The sequence below is a fragment of the Nilaparvata lugens genome, chromosome 10 (assembly GCF_014356525.2).
Source record: "Nilaparvata lugens isolate BPH chromosome 10, ASM1435652v1, whole genome shotgun sequence".
In the NCBI taxonomy this organism is placed as follows: domain Eukaryota; kingdom Metazoa; phylum Arthropoda; class Insecta; order Hemiptera; family Delphacidae; genus Nilaparvata; species Nilaparvata lugens.
This window is the reverse complement of record NC_052513.1, coordinates 33068844-33088681: the sequence shown is the minus strand read 5'-3', so window position 1 is coordinate 33088681 and position 19838 is coordinate 33068844. Positions and strand designations below refer to the sequence as shown.

General features: G+C 30.7%; 1 protein-coding gene across 2 annotated transcripts in view; it reads left to right on the top strand.

Annotated features, from left to right (window-relative positions):
* The window catches only part of LOC111043234 (inositol-trisphosphate 3-kinase homolog), a 205680-nt gene that overhangs the window by 16056 nt on the left and 169786 nt on the right, over positions 1–19838 (top strand). For both annotated transcript variants that reach the window (XM_022328139.2, XM_039436676.1), the window contains exon 2: positions 12093–12158. In XM_022328139.2, coding sequence (XP_022183831.2) covers positions 12093–12158 — 66 coding nt within the window. The remainder of the gene's footprint in view (positions 1–12092; positions 12159–19838) is intronic.

Below are 19838 nucleotides of genomic sequence, written 5' to 3'. Positions count from 1 at the left end.
CTTACACTGTCTCCATCCCGTGCGGGTTGAACCTTGGGTTGAGTGTTTTGTGGTTCATAGAACGACAATATTTTGCATGCTTTCTCTATGATTATATTCTATCAAGTTGGTTAGTATTTCATTCAGTTTGATATTTCATTCAGAATTAGTTCCTGTTATGTTATTCGGTTTCTATTATTATGCTGAAACCAATGATTATGTTATTTGGTTTTCATTAACAGTGACTTTTTTCAAAACCAAATTTTGTCGAAATCAATTTTTGTTCAAAACTAAATCAGGCTGAAGGTTTTATGGTTGTATTAAGTTGGTTGACATTCCAGGATTCAGTTTGGTTAGAATTGAAGCTTCAAATTTAAAGCTTTTCAAATTTATGTCAGCTTTAGCTTTTAGACCAAATGTGTCGAGCGTTTACTAGATTTCAAGAAGTTGGTTGATATCCCATTCGATTTGGAAGAAATATTTATGTCCCGGATATCTGTTACTGAAAATTTAAAGCTAAAATAAAATGATTTTGGCTTGAAAGTAACTAAAGGTTGAGAGTTTTGTAGCCATTATCAAGTATTTAATTAATATTTTATTCCGTTTAACAAAAGTAGCATTTTTTTGAAATTGAAATTTATTCACACTACTGACATATTTTACAAATATTTTTACAATGCAATCATTATAAAGAAACAGTATCATGATGGAAAAAAAAGAAAAGAACTTCAGTAGCTTAACAGCTGTGATTGAAGTTCTACACTATTGTTATTGTACATTATAATATGAACGAGACAGTCACTTGATTTTGGTAACTAATATAAAAAAAAGTCTTTTTGCAATTTTACACAAACAGAATTAGAGCAATAGTAAAAAACAAAAAAGAAATGATAACACCTGAAAAAAAACAAATAAAATATAATTTCCTGAAGTACCTAAACATCTATACAATAAATATATAACATAAAAAGAATAGATAAAAAAATGAATAAATAAATAAACCTCTGTCACCAGTCAAATGGACTATATCTTCTTGTAGCTGTAAAGTGTAAAAACTTTTCAATTTATTTAAATCTAGTCATGCTAGTAGTCGAGCAATTCAATTGGTAGCTCTACTTTGTTTAGGATTTACTGTTATAATTCAGTGTAGATAGAGCAAATAATTGTAGGTTATTTTTGATCTGGTATGCCCATCATGAAACATGTAGCGTGGGCTTGTGTTATGAATCCTTGGGAGCGATAAGATTGTAATTAATTACCATTGAAACTAGGATTCAAGTTTCCAGTCTAAATAAATGAAATTAATGCTTTTTTGTTGTCTGATCTGGCTCGATCTCATTTTCTCTTTCTGTTCCTCACTCACCTTATCTCTCGCTCTCTCTCTCTCTCTCACTCTCTCTCTCTCTCTCTCTCTCTCTCTCTCTCTCATGAATAAAAACTAACTCTAATCTCTCTCTCTTGCCAATTTTCCGGTAGTACGGTAGTTCATACTGTATTACTATGACTGCTGAGCAAAGTGAGTACTGAGTAAAGTGTGGGTGTAAAATTATCTGTTTCGATTGAAATGTTTGGACATTCCTGATAATCTTGGCTTCTATTGCGCAAATTCCGTTCATTCCTAACCTACTTGAATGATGCTCATACTGCCTGAAAAGCGGTAACTCAATACCCTACACAAGTTTTAATAAAGACAATAAATTGTACTTAAAAGTTGTGATGCTCAATTTATGTTTGCTATATGTATACATTGTTGTATTTTATTTGTAGAAAAACTTATTCATCTAGCATCGCATCAATGGGTTCTTTGCCAGTGCATTCATTTTTGACCGAGCGAAGTGAGGTCTAAGATTCATATCGACGGTTTGGCATTTCTCTTAATGTTTAAATGTTTATATGTTGCGCATTTACGGCGAAACGTGGTAATAGATTTTCTTGAAATTTACAGGTATGTTCCTTTTTTAATTACGCGTCGACGTATATACAAGGTTTTTGGAAATTTTGCATTTAAAGGATAATATAAAAGGAAAAAGGAGCTTCCTTCATACGCCAATATTAGAGTAAAAATCAGACTATAGAATTATTTATCATAAATCAGCTGACAAGTGATTACACAGATGTGTGGAGAAGCCAGTCTATTGCTGTATTTCCATAAGGTCTATACTTAGTTTCAATCATGTACTTGAGGATGAGAATACTGCGTGAGGTCTACTGTTCATAGAACTACTAGTTTGTGAAATTTTCAACTGAATATACTGTATGAATTTTAAAATCGTATCAAAAATGTCTGAGTAAATTGAATTTTCCGTAACTTTTACTACTTACACTTCATAATTGAACGAATTGGACGTTATTATTATCAGTACATCTCCTAGTTTATAGGATTATCAAATTAAATGACTAGTGTACATCTTTAGAGAAACAGAAACCAGCAAAAAATTAGCATAACCCCTCACTTTATAAACTTATCAAATAATGAAATGACTAGACTAGAAGACATCTAGATTTAAAATTAGCATACCTCCCAGTTTATGGAATTATTAAATCAAATTATTAGTGGTCAAAAAACAACAAACCTACTAGGCTCTCAAGATACAATATCTTAATCGCTTTTCATCATAGTTTATTCAAAATGGAAACATAAATCATATTGTCACCGTTGCTTGTGAGATGTGAGATGGGTTGCTACTGTACGAGAAAATCCATTAGTCTAAATGTCGTGTTTGGCAAGAAAAAGCGAAAAAACACTTCTAGCCAGATTTACATAACATTATTAACGAACTCTGAAAGCTCTGAAGCTTTTAAAATACTACAACTACTACTATGCAAACTTGAAAAATTCAAGGTCAAATTCCGCCGCTCGGTCTGAAGATTTAGAAAGTGAGGCGATTTATAATCGGCGTTTCAAATGTTGGTCAATTACTGGTGATTGATTTAGGAATTTTATCGAATTGATCGACGGATTGTGAGAATTAATCTGTCAATGTCAGTAATTTGATCAAGTTAAAATGATGGATGTCTCCTGAATGAAAGTTTAGCCAGTTGTTTTAAACGTGTCTTGTCGTATTATAGAGAAGGTGATTTTTTATAATAGATCCATTGGTTTCTAGTTTGTAATCTGATTGTTTCTGTTCTGTTTGAGTGAAATTTCGTTAAATTTTTTAAGTGAATTGAGTCTTGGCAATATATTTTTGAATTAATCTATTTATAACTGACTCCAACCTTTCTTATTTGCTGTTACACAAATTAGTACCCCTATCTCAAGAATTTTATTTATTACCGACAGGTAACCCGTGCTCCGCAAGGGTCTAATTAGAATCTTGACAAACTGAAAACTTGACGTACTGATATCTTGAAAAATTCGAAATAGGTCTATAACTATCCTCCATAAATTAAGAATCAGAGGTGTTCATATTGCATAGTTAATTATTGAAGAATGACAGAATAATTTACAATATTTTGAATTAAGCTTAGCTGATATTCATCCTAAAATGGAAGTTGAAAAGAATATGGAATTCTGTGTGATTCATCGTACATCACATATTTCCTAGACCATCTATTGGAAATCAACAACTTTGAACGCACTATGAACTATATTCATCTTTGAAACACTGATTTAATCTATCTATTTTTATTTAATTCAACACTTTACTGATAGATATTACTACCAATCGATTGAGAAGAATATGTTTTCAGAATAATAAATGCTGCATGACCAAGCACATAGGAAGTCCGTATTGAGATGTAAATGAAAATATTGATTGTCAGATAAATTTCATGATTCATCAAATAAAGTCAAATGTGGCATGAGATACATTGACTTATTGGCGGTACGAAGTTCGCCGGGCAAGCTAGTCATATTATAAATTTATTCCCATAATTATAAATAAATAAACGAATTGAATTGAATATAGAAATAATTTTCTGATATTATTCATCTATTATTTTGAACCTATCAATTTAATCCTAGGATTGTATCTAATCATGTAAATGCTTCAGTCAAAAGTTGATGTTTAAAGAAAAACTTCATCACCTAAACCCAACGGTGACTCATGCATAATGTGTTCCACCCTTACACTCCATTGTTGTTATAAATTTATTGTATTATACACAATTATTCAATTTCAACTGTTGCTTAATTTATTGCAAGTTTAACGCCTTGTAATGGAATCAAGGTGAACCTACTACAGTAAAATTCACCACAAACTGTCAGCATTTCCATTTCATCAACACTTCCCATACAAACTATGCTAATTTTAGCTACAAGTGATTTTATAGTGGAATTCGAACATTAATTAGAACTTCAACTTTAATTTAGTGTTTGAAATATCTGACAATATGTACAACTGGATGCTTTAAATTATATAAGCACTGATATATTTCAGACACAACAATATTTGGACAAGATTAACGTTGCTTTCAGTAGTATAGTTGGCTGCCACAGTAATAATTATAGTGTTGTTCAATTTCTTTTTATTTACTAGTAGAAGTGGATGTCAATGATATAGAGCTGAAGACAACCGTATAGTGCTCAGGGCGACACATGGACCAACACTTGAGGAATGCTGGTCGATTGACGTCATTCGTCTCTCTCTCTCTCTCTCACTCTCTCTCTCTCTCTCTCTTCCTATATCTCTCTTCTACTTCTTTCTTTCTCCAGAGCTTGTCAGTTGTATGTGTTTATTTAGGGGAGGTTCAACATTCTGTGATAACTGTATTTGAACAGTGGATAGTCCGCGTTTCAAATGCCTGTAATGTGTAATAATAATATATGCGTTTTAAAATGATCTACTTGTGATTGATTCGTTTTTCATTAATGAATCTAACTTGGCGATTATTATTGTCATTATTATCATTAAATAAAAAGACTGAGAAATTGTCAAAAAGTCTATGAATAATTACCACAATATCATCATTTATTTTTGTTTTCATTATTATCATTTATTATTATTGTTGTAATTTTATTATCAATAGAGATCACAATTGCCAATTTATGTTTTTTTTTTTTACAAAATATGAAGCATAATTTTCATAATGTTCATGATGAGCATAAAGTAGTTCATATTATAAAACTTGCATCAATGAACAATACAAGTTCTTGAAAAATGAAATGAACATGAACATAAATTTGAACTATGAACGAATTAATGTACGGTCATGCTGAGGATGATGTTCACGGGCTTGTGCGTGGGTAATTGTAGAGATGACGGTTGTAATTAAGCAATTACATACTATTTTAACTGTGCTAGAAATTGACTGTATGGATTTAGGTTTTTATTTTACTTTGGATACGGTAGTGAATTATTTCAAGCTGTATTTTATCTTTGTCAGTATAAGAATGGTTTGATTTTGACTAACATTTATAGTGAAACATAAAACGGGTTTTAGGTGCGTTTCCGAACCAATTATAATAACTAACTATAATCTATGTAGGCCTATCATATCTTCATACTGTTGTATATAATTTGAAGAAAATCGTATTGTAATGTATCATGTCCTCATACTCTTGGTCAAATATAAAAAATAATTTCAATCATCCTTGTTTCAACCATCCATTTAGTAAATACGTAATACCCATTTCCAGTTGCACGCTTGTAGCCTACCCCTACGTATCCACATAAATATATTCTCGAACTCTGCCCTCCTAGTTCTAAATAAAGGCAGCCATTTTATTCTATATCTGTTAAATTTAACCGTCGTAAAATTGCCTGTCAAATTAAATATTGCTTCCATTAGATGGCGTCATTTTACCTAGATTAAATTTAATACATGAAAGGGAAATCGAGCACCAATTTATTTATTTATTCATTCTTTATTACAATAAGTACATCATCAAGATGATAGGGAGAGAAAAAATAAGGTAATCTTGTGCTATTCCTCTCCCAAATTTAGACAGGGTTAGGCTACACAAAGGCCTAGGCCTAGTCCTAGTCCAAAATTATCTAGAGACACTAGATTTTGTCTCTACCCAAAGTTGTGAAGCGGACACTCAAACAGTGGAAATCTCGATTCCTTTCGAAACTGTCGAATAATGAAAATGTTTATTCCTTTCAAAACTGTTGAGGTATGTGAGTGGGTGTGTCTCGGGTCCCGGGTGTGGGTTCGCTTCCGGTGGGGATTTGGCTCTCTTTGTCTGTTTGCTGCTAGGAACAGTGGTCACCATTTTTTCCACATGTGTGTTCTTTTCAAAATGAAGCCCACAAAAAACTTGAGCCTTCCCCAGGATTATTTCCATCAAGTGCCAGTCTCTCTTTGGGTTGAGACTCAGTTCATACTGTCAGCAAACCATGTAAATAACACCAATGTTACCCATTCAACCAACGCTGTCAGTTTGTAGTGATTTTCACTTTAAGCTGTTTACCCTGCAGCTGCTATGCCAGAGATATCTCAAATTTCTAGAGGGGCCTAAAGTTTAGATTCTCTAAACTCTGGACAGTCCGAGAACGGTCGAAAAATGAATCGAAAATTGCAACTGAATCTATTTAATAACTTCTGAAACAGTAGTTACAGAAGTAATCACAGCCTTCAGAGGAGGAACAGAAGAAGATTTCTTGATGGCAACTCCAGAGTCAATAGCTTACTTAAACGGACTGGATATATGACAAGGGATTATTCCAATGATGATCCTGAAAATGGAATGGATACTGATTGATACGTCTTGAAAGCCATACGCTAAATAATAAATGAAACAGTAAACTGCTAGTAAACTTGAAGGTTCCTTTTCTAGAATTTACTCTTATTTTAGATCAGTATAAAACAATACTCTTAATATAAACTCTTAATCTTATCTAGATTCTTCTGTATCAACAACATTGAATTTAATTCAATCTTCATTTTATCTTATTTAAATAAAATCCTTTTATTAAAATGCAAATATTACATTATTGTAAAAATAAAATCACAATTAAATATTACGTAATATATAATAATTACTTAATAATTTATTACATAATTGAGTAAATAACTTTTCAATAGAAATAGAATATATTTCTATTCTTATCTAATGTTAGGATTCTCCACATCGGTTCCAAATTGATGCCCTCACCACCACCAGACAAGGCAAGACAAATAGAAACAGACAAGACCATCAAATCATGAAGGATGAATGTTATTCGTGACTTATTAACGATCCATCTATTCAGCTCACTCGGTTCTATTTCTGTAGCACAAACTTATTAATGAGATGTGTAGCATCTCGTCCATATACGTCATCTGTTGCACACTCAACACTTGAGTTTGAATCTACATAACACAGGAAAGAATGGACAGATATAGATCAGTTGTGACAGATTGGGGTCGTAGAATCTTCACAAAGTTATGTCACCAACTTACAGGAAATCTGTGAACGTTGTCAAATCTAATGTATAAAACGTTTTTCTCTCTCACGTGAGGTGGCACCACGTGTTATGATTGATTTTTGGGGAAAAATGTGTGAATTCAGTATGACAGGCGACCAAAAAGTCATGCAACAACTAAACGAGACATGTGCGTTTCTAAATTATGCTGGAAGATTTTTGAATAAATTGAATTTTATTCTTCCAATACATTACAATACATTCGAGTTTTACACAAATGTGACTGAAGATGATACCGTTATAGAGAATACCTTTGGAGTTGATAGTTTTTTAGAATTGATTTGTTTTATTTGAAAGAATTGTGGATTTTGGAAGAATTGTTTTTGGGGTGTATTTAAGAAACTTTTTCTGGTGATACCCAATAGCGTTGCTGTTGTCGTTTTATAGAATGTAGCCTATTTGTTCTATTTGAAAGAAGTGTGGATTTCGGAATAATTGTTTTCGGGGTGTATTTTAGAGCTTTTTGCTGGTGATATCTTTAGTGGTTAGATATTCCCAATATGTTTTTAGTGAACGTTGTATAAAATTTATTTGTTCTATTCGTGAGAACTGTGGATTTTGGAAGAATGATTTTCGGAGTGTCAGAAATTTTTGCTGGAGATTGGAAGATTGTCAAATCTAATAGCTGGTGATATCTTTAGTGGTTAGATATTATCCCCAATATCTTTTTAGTGAACGTTTTATATAATTTATTTGTTCTATTCGTGAGAACTGTGGATTTTGGAAGAATTTCGAAAAACTTTAGAATGATTTTCGGAGTGTATTTCAGAAATATTTGCTGGAGATACCCAAGGAAGCTATACAGTTTTCTAATAAATTGAACACTGTATTCAAAGATGTAGTTCATGTTGTTGTAGATGGTGCTTATATAATCTTCGAGTTCTGCCTGCGTACAACGGTACAACCTCAACTAATTCCCAAAAGTATTTTTGTAGATTGTACAATATTGATTGTCTAATAAATATTGTAGTTTGTACAATAATTGCGGGTTAGCGCGGTAACAATATGCTATTTTAAGAATAATCCATAACAACGAAAAATATAGATTAGGATTCAGGAATCAAGAATAGAAAAAAGTTTATTCCTTTAAGTATGCACAATGTACAATAAATTGGAAACGTAAACCATAAATTAAATTCTAAACAAAAAATCATGTCGATTCCTTAAATTCTATGCACTATAATACAAATATTACTTTCAAGTCTAATATCAATAGCAAATATTATAAGGATTCAGGAATCAAGAGAAAATAAGTGAACAATATTATTATATTGATGAATAAGGAATAATAGAAAACTGACGAAGGGGTTCAAGAAGGTAGAAGAAGAAGGAGAGTAATGGAAAAAGAAGGTGAATGTGATAAGAGAAGGAGGCCTCGTTTGTAGAGAATGACAAGAAAACGATTCTAGTGAAATTCAATTCTGTTAATCTATCAAGTCAGTTAGACAATTCTAGAATTGATGGATGAATTTATAGTTTTGCTCACGTTTATTTTTATTTATGAGCTTCAGTATTTCTGGTTAAGAAGGGGTTGATTTATTGGAGAAAAACGTGAATTATAATAAGACAGATTCAGATCTAGCTCATCGAAATATTTTGGAAGTTTTCGGAAATATCAAAAGGATGTGATATAATGTTTTTAATGGATTCAAGATGAGTTGTGTTTGAATAGATTTGTCCAAAAATGAATTGTATTCGGTTTAGAATGAAGATTCGGCAAAGATATTGAGTTTTCTATGAATAAAAGATTTTCGTATTCCGGTTGCTTTGAGGAAAACACTGTTACTAAAATTGATGAATGATGTGATTTACAAAGTGGCAGTATGCTATTAAAGTACCGAATTTTTGTTGAATAATGAAAATTGTAAGGGAAAAAGATTGATACGGAATAAATTACCAGTTTATTATAGATTGTGCAAAGTTTTTCTCGTATTTACCCAATCATTTTGTAACTGGACAGGTTGTTATTTGCAGTAAGTTAATGTTATCTTACTTGTTCCAAACATCAAATATTGATATCTGAAAATTATAGTGTTGAAGATTGTTGGAAATTTGATTTTTCCAATCAGTGCTATGCCCTACTATTCATATAGTTATGATATCTTTAAATTCAATGTTGCAAATCTTTTTGAAGAGATTAACTATCACTTGAATAGATCTTGAATTTTTATTGGGTATAATAAACTGTGCGCTTTTGTCATTTACCAACAATAATTGTTTGAAATTTCTAGTTTTTTGCGTCCACTTATTTAAATTGGGGAGCAATTTTCTTCCTCTACTTCTTTTAAATTGGGCTGCAAATTTTTGGATTCGGCTGTATGTTTCATTATTGTTTTAAATAAATGAAATGAGAATAAAACAATTATCTCGGAATTGATGCTTATTTTTTACTATTTTAATCAGAATAGGAATAGCCAATACCATTATTCATTCATAATTACATAACTTTTAGAAAAATAACACAGGCCTAAAACATATTATAGCATAAGTAACATAAAACATATTACAGGCTTGAGCCTAAACATATAGTTGCTTGTATTGAATCAATAAATGAAATATTGCTGTACTTACAAGAATTTATGTAGTAACCAATAAATGAAATATTGATGTACTTAATTTTATGTATGTACAATACTTTATATAATTTATATATGGTTATACTATATTGGAATTCCAAACCTTATTATCAATAATTATTTCTGTATTTGAGATTCTATATTCAAAGTATTTAAAATTCCGTTTGATAATTATTATTATCAAAGTATTATTATTATTATATTATTATTATTATTATTATTATTATTATCATCAAAGTATTATTATAACGGGAAGCAACGTCATCCAATAATGTATTGTGATTTGAGTTAATTATTTGTTAACTATGAAACTAAGGTACACAATGGATCTATCGCTTAAATTCTACAGAATATTGCATAATTCATTAATTTGAGATAAGTTTACACCCTAAATTGAATCAAATATTAAGGTTAAAAGCAGTTTTGGGCGAATGCCTGCTGTTTGTACCTGGATTGTCTATGAATAAATAAATTTATTAATTTATTTAGCCTATGGCAAATACACAACAAATATATAGCACATGCGTCTCGAATGCCTAGATATACACTGTATATTTCCAAATTCTATTAGATGTTGTGTAGTGTTCGATCAGGAGAACATAAGCATAGAGAAACAATAGCATAACTTACGCTATTGTTTCTCTGTGACATAAGTTTGTCTGATCGTCATTATTTGCTAGTCCATTTAGCATTACCCAATGTGCACCATGGAGGCGAACTAGTGTTGATAAATATATGAATAAATGCTATGCAAAGTCTCGTAAAAGGATCTAGGAATAGTTACAAATTATATGTGATTAACAGAAACAAAAATTAGATTGCAGATGGTCAAGGATGAGCCTTGAAATTGTTGGCAAGTCTGGTCTGATCCTCCATTGTTCAGTTTTGTCTAATCATTAGCAAGGACGATGAGTAGGAAGAGTTAGCAGGGTAGACGGCATTGTTAGTACTTTGTAGTACATTTGTTTGTACTTTGTAGGATTGTAGTACTGAACTTGTGAAAGTCTTTATAGTTTGTATCAGTGTTCAGTCATTAGTCATTGAAAACCAGTTCAGCTGTGATTTCGAATGAAAAGGAAACTCTTTATGAAAAACTCAAATTTCGAATTTTATTATCGTAATTTGTAGTGCAATGCAATTGAACAATGAATTGTAAGTTTGCAGTACGGTACTGAAATTGTGAAAGTATTTATATTTATTATCTGTGTTCAATCATTGAAAGCAGTTCAGCTATGATATTGAATGAAAATAAAATTAATAAAAACAATATAAAAACATGAAGTACCCTTTTTATTTAAAACATTTCAACAACTAGTTTCTATTATTAATAAAACTATTGTTTTTATTCATTTTAAGTAGCCCATACAAGTGAAGTGATTTTATGAATGAAAATAGTATACTATTTGTATAAGAAACTCAAATTTCAGATACTGGTTACTATTAATTGTGTTATCTTATCTGTATGTGATATTTTTGTTTTCTGTATTACAAGAAACAAAAATCCCTAATTTTAATTCATCCAACATGTTGATATTCATTGTGTGTAAGACTCGTTATCAACGTGAAACTGATTTTCATGCAAAAATTCAGAATTTTTTCCTTAAATAAATTATGGTAAATGATGATAATTAATCATTATTATAAATGGTAAATAATATAGGTACTGTAAAGCATTTTATTGGGTAAACTTACAATTCCAATCAATATGTAGTCGGTTGAATTGGTTTGTTTTTTCAGATTGATTTCTACATGGATGCAGGTTTGATGTAGTAGGTAATCTTCCAAAACAGATCAATTATTTAACAATACCGTAATTATTATTCTCAAGGCAAATGGAACCTGAACTTGTCAAATTATCAATTCAATTTCTTATTTCGAGAGCAGATAAGCTCATGCTACACAATCATCTCCATAATAAGTGTATTATGGTTAGATAAATACATCTTTATTCTTGTAAAATATGAAATTGATGTGACACTTTGCCATTACCCAACTTGTCTCATTCATTTTGTCTATTTTTAATTCAATTATTTCTAAAATCAATGAGACTTCAACCTGACAAATCTTTGATTCAGTTTTCCAGTGGAAAAACTTATTAACTAATCATACATTTCCATCTATAAAATGTCAAATTGATGTTACATTATCAACTTTTCTTCATTTTTCCTTTTTTATCTTGTTTCAGTACCTGATACGAAAAGGACTCGCCATTTTTCCTAACGGGGTGATGGTAGCACGCAACAAGCATAAGGTAAATAAATTATATTATGTAAATAAATTATATTATATAAATAGATTGTATTTAGTGAGGTAGGCTACATAAATTGTTAATTTTTTCCTTGTAGGAAAGCTATTTGCATCACTATTCGTGAGAGGCGTATTATTATTATTTAGCATACATCTTATTAGATTCACTTTAAACTGTCAGCATTGAATCAACAGGAAGCGTTGGTCTTATTTATAATAAATACTGTCAATTTAAAGTAAATCTCACTACAGTATAATAAAGTTGATATACAGAGATTGAATTGAATTGAATGACTGCCTTTATTTTGACCTAGGAGGGCGAAGTTAGGGCGCAGTCGGCCCTAAGATGGGTGTTTTTTTGAGTTACTCACTATATTATTAAAACTTGTGTGATGATGATTCCCTTGTGAAGTTATCTCATCTATGATGTTTGACCTTGAAATCTTTTTGAGAAAATCTTTTTACAGCTTTATTTAGCTAGGGAAATGTTGTACCTGCCATGGATATTTCTTTACTATTGATGGTACGAGTTGGTAGGTCTACCTATTGTGATTGTGTTTCATTTTGATAGATTTTGTAGAGCACAGATTTTGTAGATAATGTCAAACCTCTCTATAAAATGGACCTTATAATACATTTTCTAAATTGCTTTTTTTCATTAAGGATGATGCCAATGTAAGCCATAGATTTGTGCCTGGATGAGAGACATTTTATATTCAATAATCAAAGTTTCTGAGGAGTTCAAAGTAGATTTTGTTTGAAATCTGAATTACTGTACTTACCATGAACTGACCTATATTTATATTTCTAATATATTCCAACCTAAACTAAAGTGTTGTAAATATTGTCAGAATACATTCTGAACCATGTAAGTCGATATAAAGGCTGTGTGTAAGTCGATATAAAGGCTGTGTGTAAGTCGATATAAAAGCTGTGTGTAAGTCGATATAAAGGCTGTGAATAGAGACAAACGATTGGCTCAAAACAAAACCTCAACGCGAAATTCCTAACCAACGAATGGCTGAGAAAATTAGCATACCAATAAAATACAAATGTGTGAGCATAAATGGGCAATTCAGAACAACCTAATAAAGCGTAATGTAGGTCAGCAACATAAACCAAAGGAGAACTCTCATCTTGATAATAGAAATTCAAAATGGATGACAACTATTCTGAAAAATGCAAATAATGTACCGGTAGAAGTATGTGTGGGCTTCTGATTTTATTAGGTACACATCTGTTCCACAAGTTCTATACTCTTTAAATCTTTGATTTCCATAGGATTATGTATCTTTGAAGTATATTTTTCATATCTGATTCTATATCCTCTATCTCCTATCTCTTGAGGAGGCTTTATTCATATCTTCATACAGTATATATTTATACATAGATATAATACTAATCTAAACAGGAAACACGATACAGATAGGTGGAAAACAAAAACACTCAGGGCCGTTTGCACAGTGTAAGTTTGAGCTAAAGCTTAAACCAAATCAGGATTTTTTTTGTTTAAATTTAAACTAAAATTCCGTTTGCGCAGTATCAGTTTAAACTCTGTATTGAGTTTAAACTCTGGGAAAGCTTAAACCTCCAAAACAGGAGGTTTAAACCAAATAATTTGGATTAACTTGACATCTGTAAAATTTGATATGGAAACAGCTAATAGTCAATTATTTTTCGACGTTTGTTTTTAATGCTTCTGTAGACGATAATAATTATTTAGGTTATAGTGAATCATTATTGATATAATTGACAGGAATTGATAGAAGTTTTCAATGCAATTGATGAAGATGACTGTGAAGAAATTTTGGAACTGAGAAAAATTGGGCAAAAAACGAATCATTTAAATTTCTGGGATGATAGAGAATTTTTTTAACGGTTTTGCTTGAGTAAAGCAAGTGCCAATTTAGTATTTGATTAAATAAGCCACTCGATAGAAAATAAGACAATTTTTATCAGTGATTTTTGATTAGAAAACATGTTTTTAACAACACATAACTGAGATATTTTGCTTTCGATAGATTTCTAATAAACGAGGAAGACCGTAGTAGATTTAAGTATATTTTCATAACAAAATAGGGTTTTAATCTCACATTCTAGATTATATTTTTTGGTGCCAACTAAATATAAGTTTTTTTCTTATAGTAATATAGCATTTCATCATTTTTTGAAGAATTTCTTGATCGCTTTTCACTTTTATCACCGTACAGCTTACAGCTCTGTAGATTTTGAACCAGGAAATAGTAGCTCTACATAACCTCAATTTATTGATGGTTTGTAAACAAATAGCAAATTTCCTGTAAAAATTACCCTTCCTAATATTATAAAAGATAACATTCTATTACCAACTTAACGCTAAACTAGTTTAACTTAAACTGGATTAGTAAATGCACTGAGAAAATCGATTCAAGTTTAAACTTTCAGATTAACTTGAACTCGAGTTTAGCAATCTATACTGTACAAACGGCCCTTAGAAACTTACATTATTTTTGGAAATTTTCGGTGGCTGAGCCACCTTTGTCCTTACATATAGTTTGAATTTGTTTAGAGCTCTCTACATAATAAGGTATCTTTAAAATTAAGGTCTAATTCGTTTCAACACATTCTTATATATTATTATTTATGTATTGTATTCTGTAATATTTGCTTTCTATTTATTTAAAACTATAATATCATGGTGTGGTTTACAAATCTATTTAGCATCCAGAATAATAAGTATCGTCTACTTTCATATGTATTTTAAGCATAAATTGGATTCATATAGAGTTCCGATCCGACTCATGTCCGATATTTATGTTGGGTGGTGGTAGGACACATGACGGACATCTGTGTTTTGTAGCATTCTAGGTCGTTGTCATCCGTGATCGTATCGGAGTGGGATCGGAACCCTGCAGGACAGGTACCTGGCTTAATTTGGTACATCACACACCAATATCTATATTGATGTATTGTAGGCAATAATTAGCCTATCTCAAAAGATATGTTGTCTAAAATTTTGTAGATATGACATATTATACAAAATGAAGAATCTTCAAAATCCAAATTTATTCTTTATTCTCTATCTTTTACATAAATCGGAATCAATGTAGGCTATAAGCACAAAAGAAGGAGCTATGTTTTTTACTCTGTGCTGTAAGTATCTCAGAAGATTTGTTGTCTACAATTTTGTATAACTTAGGACATTTTAGAGAAAATGAGAAATCTCCAAAATCCAAAATTATTCTACTCTTTGTACATGAATCGAAATCATTGAGGCTCTTTGATAAGCACTACAAATTTGTTTAGCGCTCTAAATTTATGTATCAAGCGAAGGTCTCCACTCCACTTCAACACAATACAGCTGACTGCAAAAAAATAGAAGCAATAAGATTAGCATAGAAAAGAATAGGAGTGTTCTCATTTAAATTCCATTCATGGGTCAAGAATGAATCGAAGAAGTGGTGGCTCTATTCCAAAACATAGATATGTATTGCGGAATTATAATCGTTATATATATAACTACAGGTATAAATGCATATCAAGTAGATAAGGTGTATTCTTGAGAAGCGATGGGTATTGTGATTCGAAGTTTGTATTTGACTGTTTTGTATTGTAATGTTGTGTTGTATTCTATAATATTTTATTTTAACAATTAATTGAAGTATGTTTTTGGAAAGTGTTTTATAATAATGATTTATTTGATGATGCAATAACACACAATTAATCAAAATAATTGTGGGAGGACCAACCAGTGAGTATAGAATGTATAGAATGTTAGTATGGACCAACAGGCACAGCCCAAAACTGTCCCTCCCCCGAATTTTGATTCATACACTAGTCCAGAAAATATGTTATGTTTTGTTGAATAAAATTTCGGTGAAAGTCATCATACTATTATATTGTGAATGGATTTACATTTTGACATTACATAAAATTAACATCTTGAAGTCGATTCAATTTTATGTTCGGTTCTGATTTCAAAATAATGTAAAGTCTACAGATGGAGATAAATTGGAAGTTGCATTAATTTGTTCAAATGAATAATAATTATCAAACGAAATCCCAATTAAATGTTGTAAAACACCCCGAAGACTTCAAAATTAATTTTTGAATAGTAGCGCTCATCTAATTTCCATCTAGCTGTTTACCGTGTTGTCAATATTTGCAGTAGCAGAAGACTTCGGGGTGAATTACAGCATTTAATTGGGATTTCGTTTGATAATAATTAATGTAAATTCCTTAGAATGAAACTTGAAATGAATTGTTGCCAATAAATCCAAAGAAGCATACTTGTAGCAGAAGTGTCTGTTGAGTTATAAAGTATATTATGATGAATTACTTGTAAATTATTATTTTTTTTTAAATATATGATCACCCTTTTGAGGTGTTCTCTGTAGAAATATCTATCTCATCACCCAAGTGAAACTAATTGTTCAGTTAGTCATAACAAAACGCATTACCATGTTTCATGTTACTTAATGACTGTACACAGAAAATGTTTTCAAGTACTATACTTAGTAACTAGTAAGTATGGTCTGAACAAATTGAGTTAGTAACGGACATCATATCACTTCATAGACTGGTTTGAGATGTGAAAAACGCCAATTTACACTTGAGTTGTTGTAGTTTTTGTGCCAGGGATGAGTTTCAAAGATTAACACGTACTGTTCTATCCTTCTTCTTCTTAGTCTTCTTCTCCTTCTTCTTCGTCTCCTCGCTTCACTACTACTTTTCCATCTCTTCTTCCCCCTATTTTTATTTTTTAAAATTGCCTCGTATTTTTCTTCTTCCTTTTCTCCTTTTTCTCGCTTATTCTTTCTTCTACTTTTTGTCAGTGTTACATTCTCCATTCTTCACTATCTTCTTCTTCTTCTTTTTCTTCTCCTCCTCGTCATCCTCTTCCTCCTCCTCCCACTTCTTAATTTACTACTTCTCTTCCTCCACCTCCTCCTTCTTCTACTTTCCTTCCTCTCTTCTCCTTCTCTTCCTCCTATTTTCTCCTTCTTTTCTCGCTTCGTAATTTTCTTCTCCTTTTTCTCTTCCTCCACCTCCTCCTACTATTTTTCTTTCTCTTCTCCTCTTCCTCCTTTCTTCTTTTCCTTCTTCTTCTTCTTTTCCTCTTCTCGCTCCTATTAACTCTTTTACTTGTTTCTCCTTTTTCTCGCTTATTCTTCTTCTCTTCGTCCTATTTTCTTCTCCTTCTCGGTTCTTAGTTTCTTCTCGCTTCTTCTGATTTTCATACTTTTCTTTTTTGAGCCAGTAATGCGCGCTTTTTGAAGACATAATGACTATCGCGTTCCAATTGACGAGCTTGTCTCAGGTATATTTATTTATTTGTCTAGCATCAAGTTGTCCAAGTTTTAGAAAGTTGTCGAACCTGAGATCAACTTCATTGCCAAGGTTGATGTTGCGTGTTTGCAAAAAAATGTGAGAAGTTGATTCTGTTCAAAATTTTTGTCAATTCGTTGAATTTTTGCACTTATTTTTTCCGTTAATTTTCTTGCAATAATTTTTTCAACCATTTTTTGTTGATACCCGTGCGTAATCATCGTTTTTTTCAAGTCTTATATTGCAACTTATGTAAGCTTCAATGTGCTTTTTATTGATTTGGTGGTCAGGATCCTGTTTTTCAACTCATTTATTCATTTCAAATGCGTCCAGTTCACTTTTTGCAACAATTTTTTGTCTAAATTTGAATTCTTGTTAGATTTTTAAATTTTTTAATGTATTCATCCTGTCACTTATGAACCGGATTCAACAGTTCATCCGAAAATAGAGAATAAGTATTCATGTTTTGACTTGGGAATGTAATCAAAATAAAATTTACACAATTTATTATGTTGAACAACATTAATACAAAAGTTGTGTTATATAATTATAACAGACATGGGTTTACTCTAAAAATCATGTTTTATTTGCAATCACACGCAGTTGTGCATTTATGATAAATTAAATTTATGATAATTAACTCGATCGCTTATTATAATAATGAGGCTTGCTACTCGAATATTATTCTGAAAATGTACAAAATTGTCAGATTTATAATTATTATATTGTAATTTAATCGAGTTTGGTCACTTCACAATTCTCATGATTTATTTGAATGCGTTTTATAATTAACTGCTAGTCTCTGGAATAAATAGATGGCAAGGTCAGACCAAGTTCCAATAATTGTTGATATATTGCAATGCAGATATATTCCAAGTAATGATATTATACTAATGCGGCTTTCATGTGTAGTAATGCATGTAAAAAAGTGTTGTATAGGTTATTACAAGGTACCTAGAATACATTGTGCCTAGTATTCTAGGTACATTGGGTTATTCGTTTAGAATGACATGAAATTATCACAAATATTAAATCAAATCAAATTTATTTCCTCAAAAATACAACAAAAATATCAGCATTAAAAAATTATACACTACAGTAATAATTTTAAACTTAATTTCACTTGATTATATGATAATAAAACAAACCCTGAATCAATTTGACTTGATAATATAGAACTTAAAGCAATGCTAGGTTCATGAATTAATAATAAATTACTCTAATAATAAATCTAATATACTAATATAGCTCGTTATATTAGTTTATTAAAATAACAAGAAACTAGTTTCTGTAACTGAAAGATATAATCTAATATATTTTTATACTGTAAATAAAATCTCTCATATCTAGATTGATAATGATGCTACAACCAAAATTAGTATTTCACTATTAGTATCTCCTATAATAAATAATAAAGAAAATAACTGGCTCATACACGTACGGGATAGGAAATTCACGAATGACACATTATCACGTCTGAATTACTAGACTGATCAACTTGAAATTTTGCATATAAATTAATAATTTACCGATGATGGTACGTTATAGGCCTATTTCAAATAATTCTTCAATATTTCAGTTGTTCAAGTTTTCAGTTTGTCAAGTTTTTAATTAGACCCTTGCAAAGCACAGGTTACCTGCTAGTAATATATAAGTGACTGTCAAGTCTCTTTATTCAAAATCAGCTTGATATTATATAATAGGGTAAATTATACTAGTCAAAATATTTTATTTTATTATTTTGTAGTGTTTTTGAAACATAGGAATACCACCTACAACTTGTAATAATAATAATAATAATAATAATAATAATAATAATAATAATAATAATAATAATTTATTGATTCTTCTTCACTTTCACAACAATTGAAAAAGTCACACAATATTTGTATTCATCATAAAAATATAAAAATAATCAAATGGCACATCAAGTCTGATCGTGAGCCTAAGGAAAATACAATAAAAAAATGTGAAAAACAACTTAGCTATCGAATAAGAACAAGAGGTTTGAAAAACTAATGAACCAATAGTAAAATTATAGATGTCAACAAAAGAGAGAAAATAAACTACTAGAGCAAACTAAACTATGACAAAAATTCATGATGCAATACATTTTGGATTTATGATGCAAAATGATGAAGAAGTTCGTATTTTAAAGTTTACTGAAATACCATTCTAACCTCTATAATAGATATCAACCAGCAATAATACCACTGATGAAGTAGGTACTTCAGAAATACTCATTGATTCCTCATTAAAACGGAACTGTTCTCAAACCGGTTCCAAGTGAAGATCGGTTTTTAATCATTTGATTATTCCACTATCAATTTTGCAGAGATTGCTGTCTAGAAGTTTTGATAACCAAAAATTGTAGAGT